Source organism: Giraffa tippelskirchi, chromosome 4, assembly GCF_054371585.1.
Source record: "Giraffa tippelskirchi isolate mGirTip1 chromosome 4, T2T-mGirTip1v1.2.pri, whole genome shotgun sequence".
NCBI classification, from domain to species: domain Eukaryota; kingdom Metazoa; phylum Chordata; class Mammalia; order Artiodactyla; family Giraffidae; genus Giraffa; species Giraffa tippelskirchi.
In genome coordinates, this window is record NC_137278.1 from 162,926,195 (window position 1) to 162,946,539 (window position 20,345).

Consider the following 20,345-nt stretch of genomic DNA (forward strand, 5'->3'; position numbering starts at 1 on the left):
GATCTAGAATTCAAACACAGATCTCTCTGACCCTGCAGTCTGTGTGTCTAAGCAGAGCATAGGTACTCGAGGCTGACTACAAGTCCTAATCCTGGCTGTGTCACCTTGGGCAAGTGACTTAAACCCCTGTTGGCTTTAGTTTCTTTATCATAAAGTAAAAAGAATACCTTTGCTATAAAGGTAGCTGTGAAGGTAAAGGTAAGTTGGTCCCTTCATGAAAAGCATTTACTATTCCATACTGAGCCCTCAAATGATATGACCCACCTCATCCCTGTGAGCCATGAGCCTCTATTTTCTTCTGCCTTTGATGGGTTTATATCCACATGTCCTAATATCTGTGTGGTGTTTAATGAATATCAACATTCAGTGGGTTAGGGCTGCATGTTACATACTTCACCACAGCCGTAGAGGGAGAAAGTTACCATCAAGTTCTAACATAATTACACAAGCAACAAGTGCAGGTACTAAAGATTTTTTTAATTTTTTAAATTATTTTAAAATTTTATTGGAGTATAGTTGCTTCACAATGTTATGTTAGTTTCGGCTGGACAAAGCTATTTTATTATTATTATTTTCTAGTGAGAAAAAATGGTCAGTCCTACCAGCCAATGTGGTGACTGTAGATCTTTTATCGAATGTTCGTTGGAGAATGTACTCACTGTTAGAAACTATGAAAAATATATATAAGGCCCTAAGAGAAACTTTAGTGTTTGCGTTCAGTTAGTTCAGTTTAGTCGCTCAGTCATGTCCAACTATTTGTGACCCCATGGGCTGCAGCACGCCAGGCTTCCCTGTCCATCACCAACTCCCGGAGTTTACTCAAACTCATGTCCATTGAGACAGTGATGCCATTCAACCATCTCATCCTCTGTTGTCCCCTTCTTCTCCTGCCTTCAATCTTTCCCAGCATCAGGATCTTTTCAAATGAGTCAGTTCTTTGCATCAGGTGGCCAAAGTATTGGAGTTTCAGCATCAGCCCTTCCAATGAATATTCAGGACTGATTTCCTTTAGGATGGGCTTGTTGGATCTCCTTGCAGTCCAAGGGACTCTTAAGAGTCTTCTCCAACACCACAGTTCAGAAGCATCAATTCTTCGGCGCTCAGCTTTCTTTATAGTCCAACTCTCACATAATAAAAATAGGAAGTTGCAGAAAATCAAAGAGGTCAAGAGTAAATTTTGTTGAGTCAAACTGTTAAAACATCTCTTCTTAAAGGTAACATTTGGAACCAAAGTTACCGTATATAATCTATTAGTGGCCCATCTAAGATTTTACTGCAGAGACATAAGCACAGGGAAATCTTGATGAGTATATGCCAGGTATGCTTATGTAAGGGTGCTTCCAGTGTATGGTACTAACTACAAAATTATGCTCTTCTACTCTATTTCAGAGGCTCCAAAGATTCGCATCCCAAGGCACCTGAAGCAAACCTATATCCGCAGAGTTGGAGAAGCCATCAATCTGGTTATTCCTTTCCAGGTAATAATTCAGGGTTGTTCACTTTCTCTTTACAGTGCTGGGGTGTTTAAGGAGTAAAAGGAGATACTTCAGCATTTATGTTATTCATGATTCAAGATTTCCTCAGAGGAAAAGTAGGAAATGATGGACCAGATTTGGAGAATGACTAAACAATCTCCTGCTTTAGAAGTACAGAAATCTATAAAACTGTCATAGATTTCCCAAATCAGACCTCATCTTGTCTGAAGCTCAATGACTATAGTGGGCCAGAGTGCAAATACTGAGGAGACATCAAAACAAGAAATGCTTAAAGATCTTTCTGGTTCTATCCATCTGTAAAAACGATCTTCCTTTTAAGTGAAGTTCTTGCTGTAACACACAGGAAAACAACACGTGATTGCTTCCCACAGTTACCCCAAACCACACTCAAATTACCCAGGTCCCAATGAGGGATAACTGAAATTTGAAATTTTGATGCCACTAACTGAAGTATACGAATATTGTTAAATCATTGCTCCTGAAGAAGAATCTTTTGTTTATAAGTTTAACCAGGTTTTGCATACAATAATCATTTTTGCACTCTCTCTCTCACATACACACACACACACACACACACACACACACACACACACTGCACCATTACCTCCTTACTCATTTGATTCCTTTTATGCCTTAGACAATGCTGTTCAATAGAACTTTCTGTGATGATAGACATATTCTGTAAATGCAATGTCCAATATGGTAGCCAGTAGCCAGATGAGGCTATTAACTTAAAAAGAGCAGCTGGGAACTAGAGTCATGGGGAATTTTTAATTTTCCATAATTTTATTTAGTTTTAGCTTAAATGGTCACATTTAGCTTGTGACTCTTTTATCAGACAGCCTTACAACTAAAATTTAGGTCTCTGCACACATTTGAACACACACATACACCCACAGCTGTTAAAAACTCAGGCTCCCATGAAAATTAACCTAAAGGGACAGCCAGTTCAGGCCATTCTCATCGCACTTGGGGCCCAGCCTTAGAAGAAGAAATTACCTTCTACATATACAGAACGTGAAGTCAGAATGGAAGTCAAGGAGGAAGTGAGTGTAAACATGGCAGAGGAGGAAGGAGATGGCTTGGCAAGATTCCTCCCACTTCTCTCCTCCCACAGCCTTAAATAAAACTAGGAATTGGCACAAGGCAGGCACCCAGGACACTGCTCTGCACCGGGGCTGAATTAACCCTCTAGTCTCCATACCATGTTGACAACTGAGGCTAATCCCAGTTCTGGATCTTGTAGGGGGAGGCAGTGTATTCAGCTTCTGTCACTGGGTCTTGGGGAAGAAAGAGCATGAGAACAGGGGCCTCGTATGTATGGCATCCCTAGGGGCTGGTCATTTACCAGGAGAGGGATGGTGAGACTAGTATGTCATGTTTGTATATTTATGTAGCCTCTAAAGTTCTGAAACCTCATGTGAGCCCCATGTGAGGCAGGAATGGCATATTTCCTTACCCACCTTGAGAAAGGAAGGAACTGATATTCAGAGAAGTTAAGTGACTTGCCCAAAGTCACACAGCAAGAAAATAGTAGTGCCATGAACAGTGTCTGTGTCTCCAGACACTAAATCCAGTGCTTTTTTCACTTCATGTTTTATCAGAGAACTCAATTTTTTCCCCTAGTAGTTAATAATAAATTGCAGTTTAAGGAAATGAGACCTGGAACTATTTTCCCATCTTTAACAATATTGTTAAACTTCCTACTAGCACATCTGAGCACCCTGTCCATTTTTTCAAACCCTGTGGGCAGGAGTTTGATATGTGTCTCTCACATTCCTTAACAGAACCTATCAACAAGCCACATTAGGATCCCTTGGAAAGGCTGTGCCTTACCAGACACTTGGTTCTTATCTGCGGGGTGAGCCTGGAGGCTCAGGAATCCTACAAAGTTCCTTTGTAATGTAAACTGAAACTCACATCCTCAAATGACATTATAATTACTCAAAGTCTGCTCTTAAAGAATAGTTTCAGCTGTTATCAGAGAGAGAATTACAGACAAATCTGAAATGAGCAACACAGTACAGTGGAATAATAATCATTAACATGGAGATGATCAATGAAACACTTACGCAGTGTGCAGAAGCTTAGAACTTCAGTCTTGATAACCACAATGTGAGATAGGTACTACTCTCATTCCATTTTACAGATTAGGAAACTGAAGCAGAGAGTTTAAGTAACTTGCCCAAAGTCACACAGCTATCAAGTAGTGGAGTCAGGACCCAAATACAAATTCTAGGGCCTCGGGGCCTATGTTCTGAACCATTAGGCTGGGATGTACAGGATTTGGAGCTGAAGAGACCTGGCTGGAAGACCAGGTTCCAGCACTTAGCTGCAAGGCCTTGTATAAGTCATTTGAGACTTTTATCCAAAAATAAATAAATGAAGATAATGATGCTGTGAAATGAAGATTAAAGGAAGTTATAAATATAATATACCTAACAGTGCCTTGCATACCCAATGCAATTGATGGGCAATAGTGAATATTACACTACTGCTGTAACTGCCCACCATCAGACAGTTTTCCAATCTTGCCAAGGATGGGGTAAGCCACTGACCATTTTTTTAATGCTAAAAAAATCTGGAGACAATCTGATCCCCTTCCACCTCACTTTTTGTCTTCTTTTTTAAGGGAAAACCAAGACCAGAATTAATTTGGACAAAGGATGGTGCACCTATCGATAAGAATCAAATCAACATTCGCAACTCTGAGACTGATACAATCATATTTATCAGAAAAGCAGAGAGGAGCCATTCTGGGAAATATGATCTGCAGGTCAAAGTGGAAAAATTTGTGGAAACTGCGTCCATCGATATCCGGGTTATCGGTAGGTTTGGAGGAAGAAACTAGAATATTCTATGCAGTATGGAGACAAATTATCCTTGTCAATAAGGAAAGAGTCAGAATTTCTGTTAGGTTGGCTCTACAAAAAATTGCTTTTTTTAGAATTAAGAAAAAAGATAAATTAGTAAAATTGGTTAGCTCGTTAAAGTAACTTTTCACTGATTAAGAGGACTAATCATGAGAAACTTAGGGCATATATATTAAATAAAATTAATGTATATACTTCCTAGTGAAAACCCTCTGTACTGTTTTACAATCTAGGTCTCTCTTACTCTGTTTCTCCACTCTTTGATGATAAAACTATTTCTTGTGTTGAATTCTTGCATTAAGAAAGCATTGTAGATTCTAGATGTAGTTTAACATGTTTCTTACTTCATTTAAAATTGGCTAATAGTAAAGTTAATGCAGATGCAGGTTCGATCCCTGGGTCATGAAGATCCCCTGGAGGAGGACATACCAATCCACTCCAGTATTCTTTCCTGGAGAATCTCATGTACAGAGGAGCCTGATGGGCTATAGTCCATAGGGTCACAAGGAGCCAGCCACGACTGAAGTGATTTAGCACAAAGTTACTGAAGAGTGAAAGATTTTTATTAAATGTAAGAAAGTGTACCTAAACAGAGTTAAACAATTAAAGACTGAACTGTGGTTGGTCGTGCAGGGCTAGTTAGATATTTACCTGTCCAGATAAGGTTAGTTCTTACTTCTTTCCACAGTCAGGGTGATAGAGGATTTCTTATAAGTAGACTCTTCTTGCTTGAACTGTTCTATAATTTTTGCAGTGTCAAGAAATAAATTTAAGAACACAGTTAGGAGAATCCTTGTTTCCAACCATTTTTATTAGTACAGCTTAGCAAATATGCTAGCACAACAGGTTCTCTAACCAAAGGGGCAACTTCCTATGGGGAGCCTTCCCTTAGGTGAAAGGTCATGTCCTTTAAACTAAACATTCTTTTCCTGCTGACTAAATTGTCTTGATTTTTGTTAAGTAGAAGAGAGTATGGAGGATGTTGTGTGTGCCCTTGGGTCTGGCCTGGCTCCATTTTAATGAAACCTCTTGTAATTGGATCTGGAAGAGGCTTACCCGCTGAAACATGGGGAAGGACTTCTTTATTTTTCCTACTTTGACATGTGGTTACTTTACCAGGTAGTTAAAAGTGCCTGGCACGTCACTCACACATTCAGAGTGTACAATAAATAGTAACAATGATTATCCTGCTTACTTTTATTAGCCCCAAATTTATGTTTGTGCCATGGCCGTAAAAATCTAGCAATGCTTTTTACTATTGAGGAGCAAGTGTTTGAAAAGTCAGCGCCAGTTCTGAAAACAAAGCAGATGAGTGCAGGTGGGAGGTTGAACTTAGAGAAGCCGGCTGTCTGTGGGACAAGTGGGTGAAAACAGGAAGACGAAGACTGTGCTTGTAGAAGTTTGCTGTTGGTAATTGTGGAAAGAAAGCAGGGATTATCACTGTGGTTTCCTTCTGGGAGCCCATGAAGACTGCTTGTTAAATGTTGATTAAAAGAGAAAAACATGACCAGGAAACACTCTGATATTTACTCTTTTCAATCTGACATTTCATGTAGAAATAACTATAAGGAATGTGGGAAGGAAGTTCAGTTCACTGGTGGCTCAATGGCAAGAATCCTCCTGCAATGCAGGAGATACAGGTTCTATCCCTGGGTTAGAAAGATCCTCTGGAGAAGGAAATGGTAAATATTTGCTCCAGTATGCTTGCCTGGGATATTCCATGGACAGAGGCTACAGTCCATTGAGTTACAAAAGAGTTGGACATGACTTAGCAACTAAAAACAAACAGAAATAACTATAATTGCATTTTAATACCTGAAGAATATTTCAGGACAGAAAGGATCACGCTTGTACTGCAGAGGATAACAGATGTGAAATTTCCCTGAAAAAATTAAGAAATGCTATACAAATACATAATATTATTGTCTTTCCTTGCACTTCTGTGCAAGGTTTTGTTTTGTTTTGTTTTGTTTTTAGGGGACCTTAAAAAAAAAAGCTTAGTTTTCTTAACTTTTGGCCTTTCTGAATGTTACTGCAACTTACTGGAAGGTCAGAGGTCACAGAAATTCATGATGCAGAAATAAAGTGAAGAAAGACTTTACTTCCTCATGAATGCATTTTACTTCCATAAAATGGAAACACTTGATAAATACCAATGAATCTTGAAGGGAGAGATGGCAGAGGAAGCATGTTTTCCTCACTCTCATTAAAGATGCCTTTTTAGTACAGCAGGAGACCCCTCTCACAGGCTGTGGGTTTTGGGCCTCTCACCAAAAGCTGGAGTCTCACAGCCCAGGTAGACTCTAAGATTTCAAGTCCAGTGTGAGCTTACCATTCCATTAGGCAGAGTAGCCTGTGATTCATCGCCAGTCGTCGGCCCCTGCAGGATGGTTAATGAGGTTAGAAGTTTCATTTAAGTTTCCTTTACAAAAACTTTTTCTTTCCATGAAGATGAAAGTCAAGTATTTGCAGATAAGCTAAGATGGAGTGCATTGCAGTTCTCTGGAGAAGAAGAATGCAGAAGAATTGTGGGTGGAAATATGGGAAGGAAGTTCAGTTCAGTTGCTCGGTTGTGTCCGACTCTTTGTGACCCCATGGGCTGCAGCACGCCAGGCTTCCCTGTTCATCACGAACTCCTGGAACTTGCTCAAACTCATGTCCATTAAGTCAGTGATGCCATCCAGCCATCTCATCCTCTGTCATCCCCTTCTCCTCCTGCCTTCCATCTTTCCCAGCATCAGAGTCTTTTCCAATGAGTAAATTCTTCACATCAGGTGGCCAGAGTATTGGAGTTTCAGCTTCAACATCAGTCCTTCCAATGAACATTCAGGACTGATTTCCTTTCAGGTTGACTGGTTTGATCTCCTTGCTGTTCAAGGGACTCTCAAGAGTCTTCTCCAACACCACAGTTCAAAAGCATCCATTCATCAGCACTCAGCTTCCTTTATAGTCCAACTCTCACATCCATATGTGACTACTGGAAAAACCATAGCTTTGACTAGACAGACTTTTGTTGGCAAAGTAATGTCTCTGCTTTTTAATATGCTGTCTAGGTTGGTCACAGCTTTTCTTCCAAGGAGCAAGTGTCTTTTAATTTCATGGCTGCAGTCACCATCTGCAGTGATTTTGGAGCCCCCCAAAATAAAGTCTGTCACCGTTTCCACTGTTTCCCCATCTATTTCCCATGAAGTGATGGGACCAGATGCCATGATCTCAGTTTTCTGAATGTTGAGTTTTAAGCCAAATTTCTCACTCTCCTCTTTCACTTTCATCAAAAGGCTCTTTAGTTCTTCTTCGCTTTCTGCCATAAGTGTCGTGTCATCTGAATATCTGAGGTTGTTGATATTTCTGCCTGCAATTTTGATTCCTGCTTGTGTTCCATCCAGCCCGGCATTTCGCATGATATAATCTGCATATAAGTTAAATAAGCAGGTGACAATATACAGCCTTGATGTACTCCTTTCCCAGTTTGGGACCAGTCTGTTGTTCCATGTCCAGTTTTAACTGTTGCTTCTTGACCTGCATACAGATTTCTCAGGAAGCAGGTCAGGTGGTCTGGTATTCCCATCTCTTGAAGAATTTTCCAGAGTTTGTTGTGATCCACACAGTCAAAGGCTTTGGCGTAGTCAATAAAGCAGAAATAGATGTTTTTCTGGAACACTCTGGCTTTTTCAATGATCCAACAGATGTTGGCAATTTGGTCTCTGGTTCCTCTGCCTTTTCTAAATCCAGCTTGAACATCTGGAATTTCATGGTTCACATACTGTTGAAGCCTGGCTTGGAGAATTTTGAGCATTACATTGCTAGCATGTGAGATGAGTGCAATTGTGCAGTAGTTTGAGCATTCTTTGGCATTGCCCTTCTTTGGGATTGGAATGAAAACTGACCTTTTCCAGTCCTGTGGCCACTGCTCAGTTTTCCAGATTTGCTGGCAGATTGAGTGCAGCACTTTCACAGCAACATCTTTTAGGATTGGAAATAGCTCAACTGGAATTCCATCACCTCCACTAGCTTTGTTTGTAGTGATGCTTCCTAAGGTCCACTTGACTTCACATTCCAGGATGTCTGGCTCTAGGTGAGTGATTGTCATGGTTACCTGGGTCATCAAGATCTTTTTTTGTAGAGTTCTTCTGTGTACTCTTGCCACCTCTTCTTAATATCTTCTGCTTCTGTTAGGTCCATACCACTTCTGTCCTTTATTGAGCCCATCTTTGCATGAAATGCTCCCTTGGTATCTCTAATTTTCTCAAAGAGATCTCTGGTCTTTCCCATTCTATTGTTTTCCTCTATTTCTTTGCATTGATCACTGAGGAAGGCTTTCTTATCTCTCCCTGCTATTCTTTAGGATGGGAAGGAAAGGACATTTTAAATACCCTCCTACAACAAGGTCTAGATTAGGGGGAAAGTGACCTCACAGTGACACCATGAATTTATCCTACAGACCGTCCGGGTCCACCCCAACTTGTGAAGATCGAGGATGTCTGGGGAGAAAATGTTGCTCTATCATGGACCCCACCAAGGGATGATGGAAATACTGCCATTACAGGGTACACGATCCAGAAGGCTGATAAGAAGAGCATGGTAAGGTCTGGCTTTCTCTGGTACGGCAGCAGCAAAATCATAGTTCATCAGAGGTTAAGGGGGAGGCATGAAGTCCTCTTTGGTGAGAACTCACAAGGGTCATGGAGAAGTGACATGGCACAGTGGGAAGCGTAAGGCCTTAGGAGCCATGGAGAGCTGGACTTGAATTTCCACCTGAGACCACATATACATGACCTCTTTGATTTCCATTTCCCTCATATGTAAAATAAGGACAGTGAAGTTTACCTTGCTTGTTTATCAAGAGGCTAAGACAATAGAATGCTCAATAGAATTCACTAAATTTGTTCATTCAGCAAATATTTACTCACTCTGAATTCTGGCTCAAATTTGCACCCATGCAACTTCTTTCTCTTTGTAAAATAATTGTTGGATACCATAGACTGATGTCTCAAAAAAAAAAAAAAAGATACCAGTTAGAAAAGAAAGATTCTAAAGGGAACAGAATATGCAAAGGTCCTGAGGAGGGAAAGAGCTTAGAGTATTCAAGAAGCAAATCAACTGGAATGTGAATTATTATTATCTATGGTTTATAAATGAGGATATTAAGTCTCAAAAGGTTAAATGAATTGCTGGTAATCACCAGATTTTAAATGTTAAAACCTAGGTCTTTCTGACCAGAATCGATCCACTACACCCACCATTCCCCTGTCTGTAAGTCGGTGAATGAATAAATGAATGTTTTACACAGAATGGCACGGAGCTACTATCCATTCTCATAGGAAAAGTAGAACATCATACTGAATAATATTGACAGGAAGTCTTTAGGTATTTGTACTAGTAGATCTCAGTAAGAACTTAGGTTATAAGGTCACACTAGATTAATACAAGGGGAGAGGGATGAAAAGAGCACCCTAAGTAACAGGAATAGATTTCAAGTCTTTCCTTTTCATAAACTATTTCTAGCCTGTCTTTCCCCACACTTCTGGGTGGGTGCTACATGACAAATAAGATTTGGCATTTAAAGAGACATCTTTCAGCCAAACCCGAATAGCTTGAGAGCTAGATCAGTGGGTGACTTTGCAAGGAAAATATTGAATATTTTGGATTTCCTTAGCGAAAAGGGCTCTTCGCTGGACGTTTGTCTGGATACTGGTGATGAATCCAGGGGTACCGCATTTCCTCCAGTTGCTCCATCCCTACCACACTGGCCAGCATTTGTCTTCTTAGATATCTAGTCAAGTCCAGGTGAGCCAGGACTTTGCTGCTGCTTCACGGGTCTCAGCTCTGCCTGCTGACAGGGGAGGAACCCCAACATCTCACCGTGGTGTTTCTGGTGCATTTCAGCAGACCTACAGACCTGAAAACGCTCGCTGTGCCCAGTGCACTTCCCAGGAGCTCACCACACCACTGTCTCACTGTGTCTACAGATGCTGTTTTTCACTTAAGTTTCTATAGTCCTTTATATCTTCCATAAACATTGTTTTCATGATGTATGCCAGCACATTCACGCATTCATTCACTTCCTATTTGCTGAGCGCTGTTCTAGCTGCTGGATCAAAAACAAATAGACAACTCATGCTCTTGGAGCACTCATAGTGTAAGCAAGAATAAAGGCATAAACCAAATATTAAAAAATATAATAAATGTTGGAATAAAGGTGTGCATAAAGTGCTTTGAAAATTAAGGAGGACATAACTACAGTTTCTGGGTGTCTTTAAAATAGAGATCAGAGGCCCTAAACATTGCAAGAAAAATCCTTTTCCTTTAAGAGTTTTTTGGTCAGGAAATGTATTTTCTCAATTAGTGGTACTAAATATATGTAGTACAATGTGGTTTTCTACTAGTGGCAAGATAAACTTTGAAGCCACTTTATTTCTTGACATGGTGAGGAAAAAATTAAAAAAAAAAGAAAGAATAACGTAACTTTAACTCACTCAGTCATTCAAGGATTCAATTTTGTGCATGCTACCCACTATATATATACCAGGTGCTGTGATAAGGCACTGGAGATACAAGGGATGAGAAGAAAAGTACATTTTTACCATCACTGTATATCCATTGCAATGGGGAATGTAGTGAAAAAGCAAGTGAAATAGTAAGTACATGCATGATATATTTAAGGTAACAAGTGCTGTGAAGAAAACTAAGCCAGGTCAAGGTGAAAAACTATGACCAAAGTGGAGTGGTAGGAGGGTAAACAGTTAGGGAGGAGGTAATAATTGAGCAAAGAATTGGAAGAACCTGTGATAATAATATTAGGCAAATTGATTGGGTGATGTTAACTTTCCTCTCGTGATTCAGCATCAGTATGACTCTGGTGCTTGGGAAGGGAGCTTTATCATGGAACGTATACCAGCATTGATGTCCCAGGAAGGGAGGCACTTATCTGGATTTTCAAAAGAGACACTCTTTACTTCCAGGCAATACATGCTTTTTTTTAAATGGTTAAAGCAGATGTACAATGTATGTTTAATAGGCCACAAAGCAGGCTGTTCTAGTTAGTATCAATTTTAAGTTAAACCACATATAAGCCAGAATGACATCCCCACAGCTCATTATGTGAAAATTTCTTCCATCATTATCTCGGGTAAATGAATCTAATGTGTAAATGAATATTAAATTACATAGTCAAGTATAAATCAATTATAAAGTATTAAATTAAATATACATTTCTGTCACCCTCAATAAAAAATTAGTGCTTTTTTTTCTTTTAGTTAATGAAACATCCCTGTTATTTATTCTAATTAACAGTTGAAATAGCTGTGTATTTTAAAGTGATTTTCCTTAAATTATCTTTGTTTTTTTAGGAGTGGTTCACTGTTATTGAGCATTATCACCGAACCAGTGCCACCATTACTGAACTGGTCATTGGAAACGAGTATTACTTCCGGGTCTTTGCTGAAAACATGTGTGGCCTCAGTGAAGATGCAACAATGACAAAAGAGAGTGCCGTGATTGCCAAGGATGGTGAGTTGGGAGTGGGCTGGACATCTGTGAACCTTAGTTTTAAGTGATGAGACAGAAGAAAGAAAGAAAAAGAGTTGTGGCAAAAGGAATAAGAAATCATAAACACCCATTCAAAACTGTGGTAAGAGTGTCCAACTAAAATTTTAATCTTACAAGTAAAATACCTTAAGGAAAACTGTATTATGATTACATTTTTTAACATACATAATTTCATTCCTTCCAACATCTGGACAGTGGGTCTCTCAATGACTAACATCACAGGAATAGGAAAAAGTCACCATTTACTTCGAGAGCTTGGGTTATTCTATTCCTGGACACCTTCGAGGATGCTACTTATGAGAGCCATTTTGTAATGAAAGGAGAAGTTGGATTCCACCCCCATCATTTTGTTTCCTCATAAATAATGTCCTTCCAGCCCTTCCTCATTACATTCAGGTTAAAACACATTGTTGAGCAAGACACCAGACACTGAATGCTTCCCAATATTTATTTTGGTTCCAGCTGGCTCTCTGGCTTTCTGTCCCATGTGAGATTGGTTGTAATTGGTACCTTTCCAAATGAATGTCCTGTGGCCTTCATTCATGTTTTTACATATTTTTCTAAGCTCGGCGGGGCTTTCCAGGTTGCACAGTGGTAAAAGAATCCGATTGCCAACGCAGGAGATGCAGGAGACTTGGGTTCGGTCCCTGGTAGGGAAGATCCCCTGGAGAAGAAAATGGCAACCCACACCTGTATTCTTTTTTTTTTTGACTAAAACTTTTAATTAGCAAAAAATATTACAATAGCAAAGAAAAACCCACACCAGCATTCTTGCCTGGAAAATTTCGTGGACAGAGGAGCCTGGTGGGCAGGAGTTCTTGGGATCGCAAAGAGTCAGATGTAATTGAGTGACTGAAAGCGTGAGCATGCACTGAACTGAAGGAAGTTTTTATCGTAGTCAAATATGCCAAGGATAATATTTTTAACTTGCTTATTTTTAATGCTTGTTTTTAAGGCAAAATCTACAAAAATCCAGTGTATGAAGACTTTGATTTTACAGAGGCACCTATGTTTACTCAGCCATTGGTCAACACCTATGCTGTAGCTGGTTACAATGCTACCCTGAACTGCAGTGTGAGAGGAAATCCTAAGGTACCATTTTTTTCCTTTAATCAGATTAGTTAAATTTAAGAATTAACTCCAAACTCCATCTTTTATATTTGCTATATTATAACTCTAAGTATTGGGTTGGTCAAAAAGTTTATTCAGGTTTTTCCATAACATCTTATGGCAAAACCCAAACGAACATTTTGGCCAACCCTACAGTAATATAAACTGACTTTCCAACTGCTCAATTTGTGTGTGTGTGTGTGTGTGTGTGTGTGTGTGTTTTCTGGGATAGAGAGATGGGACATGGAGGGCGGTAATGTTGGCGGGTAATAAAGGACACTATTTAAATGTATAAAAATATGTTTCTTTACTAACTAAGGAATATTTTCTAAGGAAAAAGCAAACCACTTATTTTTAAAAGAACTGAGAGGTAAGGAGATGGAAGTAATATTGTGTCATCTGAAAAATTAGGTGGTGATAACTGATTTATCAAGTGTCCTGTAGTAGTGTAAAGCAAATGATGATACTATAATGCAAGCAGAATACAAAATGTATGGTGATAAAGGTACAGAGCACCAGGAAGGAGAGATGGCATCTGACCGAACATGTTACATGTTGTTGGCATTTGAAAAGAACAGCACATTAATGAATGTTGCCCACAGAGCTGTCTAAGCCTCGGTGGCCTGAGAGCAAGTGCCCTAGAGTTTGGAAAAATTGCAAACGGTGATATTTTTCCAGCATATACCAAGAGCAGAAATAGAGAAGTCAAAGGGAGAAGCCAGACTGAGGATGCAAAGAAGATGCTAAATCTATATTTAATTGGAGGTGATGTTGGTACATGCAAGTGGGAATGACCAGGAGGAGAGAAGAACATCACTGGAGCTTGGGAGAAAGGCAAGGGCTGTGACTCTTGGTTTGGGTGCCCCAAGCATGGAATTGCTGCATCCCAGCCCTTGGAGCTGAAACTCTAGAAAGGAATATCAGAAGAAAGAGAGAAGTGAAGCGAAATGTCAAGGACCAAGATGTGAGCCTCAGGGAATATGCCCATTTGAAAGGTGGAAGGAGGAAGAGGATGATGAGGACACTGAGAAGTGCTGTCTTTTGGGTCTGAGCAAGACAAAATCATTTAAGAAATAGAGGCAAGAGTGTGTGTTTACAGAAAGGAAGAGAAGACAGTGTGAGAATGGAAAGGAGAGTTAGTGTTGGTGTAGCAGAATGGAGTAGCCTTCCTGGGTGATTGGATCATTATTGATCTGGGATTATCTGATTGGAGCAGGTCCATCCATTGCCACCAGATGATGAAAACAGATGACAGAAGAGAGATTAAATAATGAGGAGGGTTAAGCAGCCTGTGAAAAATTAGAAAAGCGTATCGGGGAAAACGTAAAGAAAATTGACCGGTGATGACACTTTACAGGGATTCTTCGAAAAACATTGAGCGATATATATGCTCCTGGATGAGTCAATCTCATAGACATGTAGATGGAATTTAAATGTAATTGAATCTGTTTGGGAAGATCGCCCCAGGGCTGTCCTCTAAACAAATCTGGCTGTTTCTTCGAAACTTCTCATTTGCTTCCTGGCCAAGCATTAAGTAGAATTTAATTTGAAGAGAATCAGTGCCTAAATTGACATGGATTCTTCTCAGATGTAGTGTTTTCTTTCTAAGCCACATTTTAACATTCTGTCACTGGCTTGGATGGTCTATTACCCCAGGCCTAGCACAGATATGTTTTGACCTATTTTGCTTCCATCTTCAGCCCAAAATTACCTGGATGAAGAACAAAGTTACTATTAAGGATGATCCAAGATACAGGATGTTCAGCAACCAAGGGGTCTGTACTCTGGAGATTCGCAAGCCCAGCCCCTATGATGGGGGCACTTACTGCTGCAAAGCAGTCAATGACCTCGGGACGGTGGAGATCGAATGCAAACTGGAGGTGAAAGGTAGGACATCCCAGATCTCATGTAGACCGAAATGAAAGAAAATCATTTAATTACTATCCTTACTACCTAATCCAGATTGCTTGCTAGCATTCTGGGGATAGGCTAGGAAGTGGGGGGTTGGGGGGGGGAGCGGCTGATATGATCCAGGGAGAGGACATTTTTACATTCTGCATTCACTTTATTTGTGACAGCTACTTGATTTTTTAAGTAGACTTATTTTCATCTTTTGCAATTCTTGTTATCTAAAGGACTATTAATTTCAGTGAATTGTGTTATGTGCACAGCATGGTAACAATGACTCAAGTCAAGGGGTATTAATTTCATGATGTAGTCCATCTTAGATAAATGTAAAAACTCACTGATAAAACTGCAATTAAGGAGTTTACACTATTTTTAACTAGTTTACTATCTTTGTGAAACTTTCCATATATGTAAATTTGCTAATTTAGTATTTAATATTACAAATATGCATGCTCTGTCGCTTCTGTCGTGTTCAACTCTTTAAGATCCCATGGACTGTAGCCCACCAGGTTCCTCTGTCCATGGGATTCTCTAGGCAAGAATACTGGAGTGGGTTGCCATTTCCTGCTCTAAATGTAGAATTTGTCATACACATAATCCACTTCTTTTAAAATCTCACTAGAGAATTTCCATTTGGAGGTATACGTTTCATTTATACTAGTTTTCAGAAGTGTTGCAACTAAAGTAAACCAAGAAAAGACATAAAAATTGATGTCGTAGAAAAGTCTCAGTGTAATTGTCATCTTAATCAATTTTCATATTAATTGAGGATAAGTTTTATGCTGAAATACTTTTCTTGACAATCAGTACCTATTTTGGGACACCATAAAGACTCCTACACCTGTCAGAGTCACTGTTAGGAGTTAACGGGTGACATGATGCTAATGTTATTGTATTATATTGCCGCTTTATAACAACCAAAGTCTTTACTTTTTGTACCTCTCTATAATGGAGAAATTATAATCTAAAAGTCAGATATGACTTTACAAATATCTATTTTAGAAAAAATGATAGTAAATGTTTAAGGTATTTATGTAAACGATAGCAACAACAACGAAAGAGTTTTTTAATTCCTAAATCTAGTGTAAATATAGTGGAAAAACTTCTTGAAACATTTTTTTCCTTCTCTAACTTTAAAAAAATCACTGTTCTTTCTCTTATGATTTTTGTCCATCCTTAGATAATACAGGAGAGTAGATGCAAAATTGATAGAAATTAAAAAAATTTTTTTTCCTCTCAAATGTAAAGCATATAATATTCTTAGAAATTTTTAAACCTTTCTATTGAGATACTGGATACAAATTTAAATGTTGTTCTTTTAGCTATTTATTAGCTTTAAATGCAAATAAAGGTCACAATGCAAACACATCTGATTTCTAAACTCCTAATTAGTTCCAAGGTATTGTTGCTACTTACATTCCAACACCCAAAAGACAAGAACTCAAAAATGAAAAACCTGAGACTATATTTGCATGCTCTGAAAATAGCTTAATGTTGCTAATGATATAAAATGATGGTTTCATAAATGGTTCAACGTTTGGGGTCCTCCATAAGTGAATAATTTTATGCATCTATAAATGCTATATTTTGTGGTAATTGTATAATAAATTGTAACACAAATAATGTATTCTAGTATATAAATTCATAATAAGCTATCAACTGTAATATATTGGTAAAAGCTTTTGGTCCTAAAAGTAAAGCCAAGATTGTTTGTCGTCAGATTGTTATCTGATAATACGTGACTTGAATCAAATTAATTTGATTAATCAAATTAATCAAAAAAAAGGTAAGAATGTCAACTGAGAATAAATAAATACTGGTGCAAATATTCTAATTCTGCAGTGATTTATCAAGGAGTAAATTCCCCTGGACAACCAGTCTTCCTGGAGGGGCAGCAACAGGTTTTACAAGTTCATACCCCACTGGATATTTCTTCCTTCTGTTCCATTCCTCTTACATGAAATCGCACTTTGCATGTAAAGCTTGTCTTTCTCTTTTGCTTTTAATTATGTTTCTTAGCAGCTCATGGCATACAGTGATTATGCCATGAACAAGGAAGGCCAAATTATTCAAGGATATTAGGTAATGTAGGAATATGTTTTGTTGGAAAACCAAGTAACATACCACAGGTTCCCATAAATAAAGCCAAAAAGCCACATTAGATGATGTCCTCATTTTAGATATGAGTACCAGAATTCAGGAACCAATGACGTTTCTTTAATACTTTCATTTTCAAGTGCAGAAAGATATGTTCTTCCTTTAAGATAGCATCCAGTGTAGGTTTGTTAGATTCATGTTGAAGTTCAGAAAATTGAACATTTGTTAGGCTGTAGAAAAAGTGTTCTGTGTATTTGCGGTGGGGGCAGGACACAAATAAAAAATGTTTGGAATATTAGGATCCAATACTTGGAAACTTCCATATTTAAGATTGTCCAGTGAAAACTTCTAGATACTAGTAGAGTATCTGTAATCCATCTATCTGTTGAACATTTTGTATATTTTCATGGGACCAAGATTATTTCATATATTCATGAACGTAGGAAAGAAAATTCTAGACCCCGTTACTTAATATGTTAAGTGGTAAGTGGGTCCTGCAGTATATGTATAGATTGAGCCCCATTTGGAAGAGTGAATTAAGGAGTTCTTCAGGGCTAGATGAGCAACCTCATGTAAACCCTAATGACGTAGACCCATGCCTGAGTTTACAATGTTAGCTTTCTGAATTCCTAAAGATAATGTCAGCTTTCAAAAGAGGAAAGAATTGGATTCTTTCTTTAAAGTTTTGTAGATTGCATGTATAGTCACTTTCTAGCCTTTTTTTTTTTTTTTTTAAGCCTTGTGTTTATTTAGAGCAGTCATATTGGGTTGGCCAACAAGTTTGTTCAGATTTTTCCCTAAACTGTTATGGAAAAACCCAATGAACTTTTTGGCTAAACCAATATATAGTCAGTTCAGAATACAGTGTTATAGAGTAGTTTAATTTTTAAATCTGCTTGATAATTTTGCCTTTTAGAATTTCAACATATATATATGTACACTAACGCTTTGTCTATCGTCCCTGTTTTTCTTTTGTTGAAAAACACAATATATATATGTTGTAGGGTTTTGTTTTTTTTTTAGCTAATGGTTTGGAAGCTGTTCCTATAATTATTCACATTACAGTCAAACTGGCTTTGCCACCTGTTCAGGCAAAGTGGTTGTGCCTATTAATAAATGTTTTACCTATTAACGATCTTTTTGAAGTGACTGGATCCCTGCCCTTCATTCCATGCGCTTCTATTTTCCTATACTTTTCACATGACTAAGGATTAATGAAATCACCTCATCATAATCGTGACCATAATTTCCTCCATCAAGTACTCAACTTTGGTTTTAGCACTTTATTAATGCTTACAACGTCTCTCTCTCTTTCTCTCTCTTTTCCTTAGTTGTAGCACAGTAAGGATTTTTGAATGTATACTATCATCTAAGGTAAGCTTTCATATGGTTTTGGCATATGAAGCTTATGACTGTCATAAGCCATACAAAGCCTGTGGAGTATGGCATGATTTTCATTATGTAATCCAATGAAAATAGACTCTTTAAAATCTCTAACACTGTAGTTGTAATGTGTATTTCAGTATCTTGACATTAACGGCTAGTACTTATTCATCACAACAATCTTCTGTTGACATGAAGCAAGTTGTTGAATGCAGTAGAGCATGAATGAAAGCATTTAATGTAGATGAAAATGAGTGATACCCAAGCATTCTGAACGCTTTGCATCAAGGAATGGACATGTACATAAGTGGCATCATTTCTACCAATTATGTGACTTGATTTTTTTTTAAAAAAAAGGAGAATGACTTTCCCAAATTTGCATTAAAGGAGTTTTAAGAATGTTCAAATGGCATGCTGTTTTTGTCTGGACGTGAATTTGTTAGCAAGTAGTTAAACACTTTTCTAAAGGACCATGAGTTTTTGTGGTTTCATGGGATCTCTCATGAAAGATACTTTTAGTTTTAAAATGCAATTCAGAACCATGGAGGGTAAGTATGAAATATTAAGAGGTGTTTCTCTCACCTTCAGAAGGTACTGGACAGATTTTACTATTTTACTAAGTTTTTAATTTTAATTTTATTATTTTACAGATTTTACTCTTGGACAGATTTTACTATATTTCCAATTTTTGCACTTTTGACAGTGTGTGAATAGCCAAAGTTAAAAGAGTAGTCCCTTTTTTCTTCTCCCATGTGCTTGAATGGGAGCTCTTTGTGCTTAATTAAAAATAACATTAACAAACTGGAAAAGGTTCTTCCTACTGACTCATAACACGATTTGCATTTATTCTGCCATTCAGTCAGAACACTGAAATCATTCTACAGAGGAATCTCAAAAACTTGCAAAGGGCAATAAACACTCTCCAACTAGTTAGGAATTTAAACCAAGAACAAATAATAGTAGGGAACAAAAAAAACTGCTATGCATCTGCAGGGAACTTGCTTTTCCTTCTCAATGCAGAGTGTTTTAGATTCTAAATGTACTAAACCCAAGAGAAGATTTCCAAGGGACTGAATGAATCTTTGTAACTAACTGAAACATAATTAGTCACATTTGCAGGCAGCTAGTCGAGAGATCTCGTTTCAGGGATTTTTCACGTGTAGACAGTTTTGACTTTGCTTTTTCCTTCTTATCCCTTCTAGGTGGCCTTTCCTTCTGCAGGCTCCTCTTGCAAGGTGTGCCTCCTAACATAATTGATTCATATTTGCGAGACTTGCACTCAAGCAACCCTGAGGAATACTAAGGGCCTGGGCACTGCCTCTCTGCACGCCGCTGCTTTGAAATCGGGTTGCAATGAGAAAGCATTTCTGTTTTTCCACCAGGCTCCCAAGTGTGGTCGTTTTTTTTCCTCCTGATGCTGAAGAAAAAAAAAATGTTTGCACAGATTGCTTAATTAAAAATTGCAAACAAAATCTCATTTGAAGTTAGCATTTTGGTCATTGTTGTCTTTGCTTGGTCACTGTACTTTCCAAAAAACACAAGCTATAGAATAAGCAGAAACAGTTATCTTAGCTTAACATAATAGACTCTGAAAGCTTTTTTTTCCCCCTTAGAGTAAAAAAAAAATATATATATATATATATACAACAAACAGCAATGTAATCTTAAAACCTATCTTTCTCTGGATCTAAGAAATTTTTCTAAGCAAAGAAGAGTTGTTTATTTCCTATGACCCTACTTAACTCCAGTGGATCTGTGCCCTTTTTCCCCATTTAAATTCACTATGAGACTTTCTTGAAGTCTTTCAGACAAGTTTTCTCAACAGAAGGGAAAATGTATTCAATAAATGGTACAATAAATCTGAACTATTTATGATGAAATGATACAGTATTTGTTTATGTGTTTGGGGTTGCATGATCAGACAGACCTA

The 20,345-nt window shown here is 38.2% G+C and overlaps 1 protein-coding gene across 50 annotated transcripts in view; it reads left to right on the forward strand.

Annotated features, from left to right (window-relative positions):
* MYBPC1 (myosin binding protein C1) overlaps nt 1-19,892 on the forward strand; it is a 99,768-nt gene extending 79,876 nt beyond the window's left edge. For 12 of the 50 annotated variants that reach the window (XM_081595537.1, XM_081595538.1, XM_081595500.1 and 9 more), the window contains 9 exons: nt 1,390-1,478; nt 4,129-4,324; nt 8,811-8,950; nt 11,719-11,878; nt 12,873-13,009; nt 14,728-14,914; nt 16,778-16,836; nt 18,364-18,406; nt 19,618-19,892. In XM_081595537.1, coding sequence (XP_081451663.1) covers nt 1,390-1,478; nt 4,129-4,324; nt 8,811-8,950; nt 11,719-11,878; nt 12,873-13,009; nt 14,728-14,914; nt 16,778-16,836; nt 18,364-18,369 — 974 coding nt within the window. In that variant the 3' untranslated portion in view covers nt 18,370-18,406; nt 19,618-19,892. Of the gene's footprint in view, nt 1-1,389; nt 1,479-4,128; nt 4,325-8,810; nt 8,951-11,718; nt 11,879-12,872; nt 13,010-14,727; nt 14,936-16,777; nt 16,846-18,363; nt 18,407-19,561 lie in introns of all 50 variants that reach the window. The other 38 variants (XM_081595540.1, XM_081595505.1, XM_081595523.1 and 35 more) reach the window with 8 other exon arrangements.
* Nucleotides 19,893-20,345: the final 453 nt, after the last annotated feature.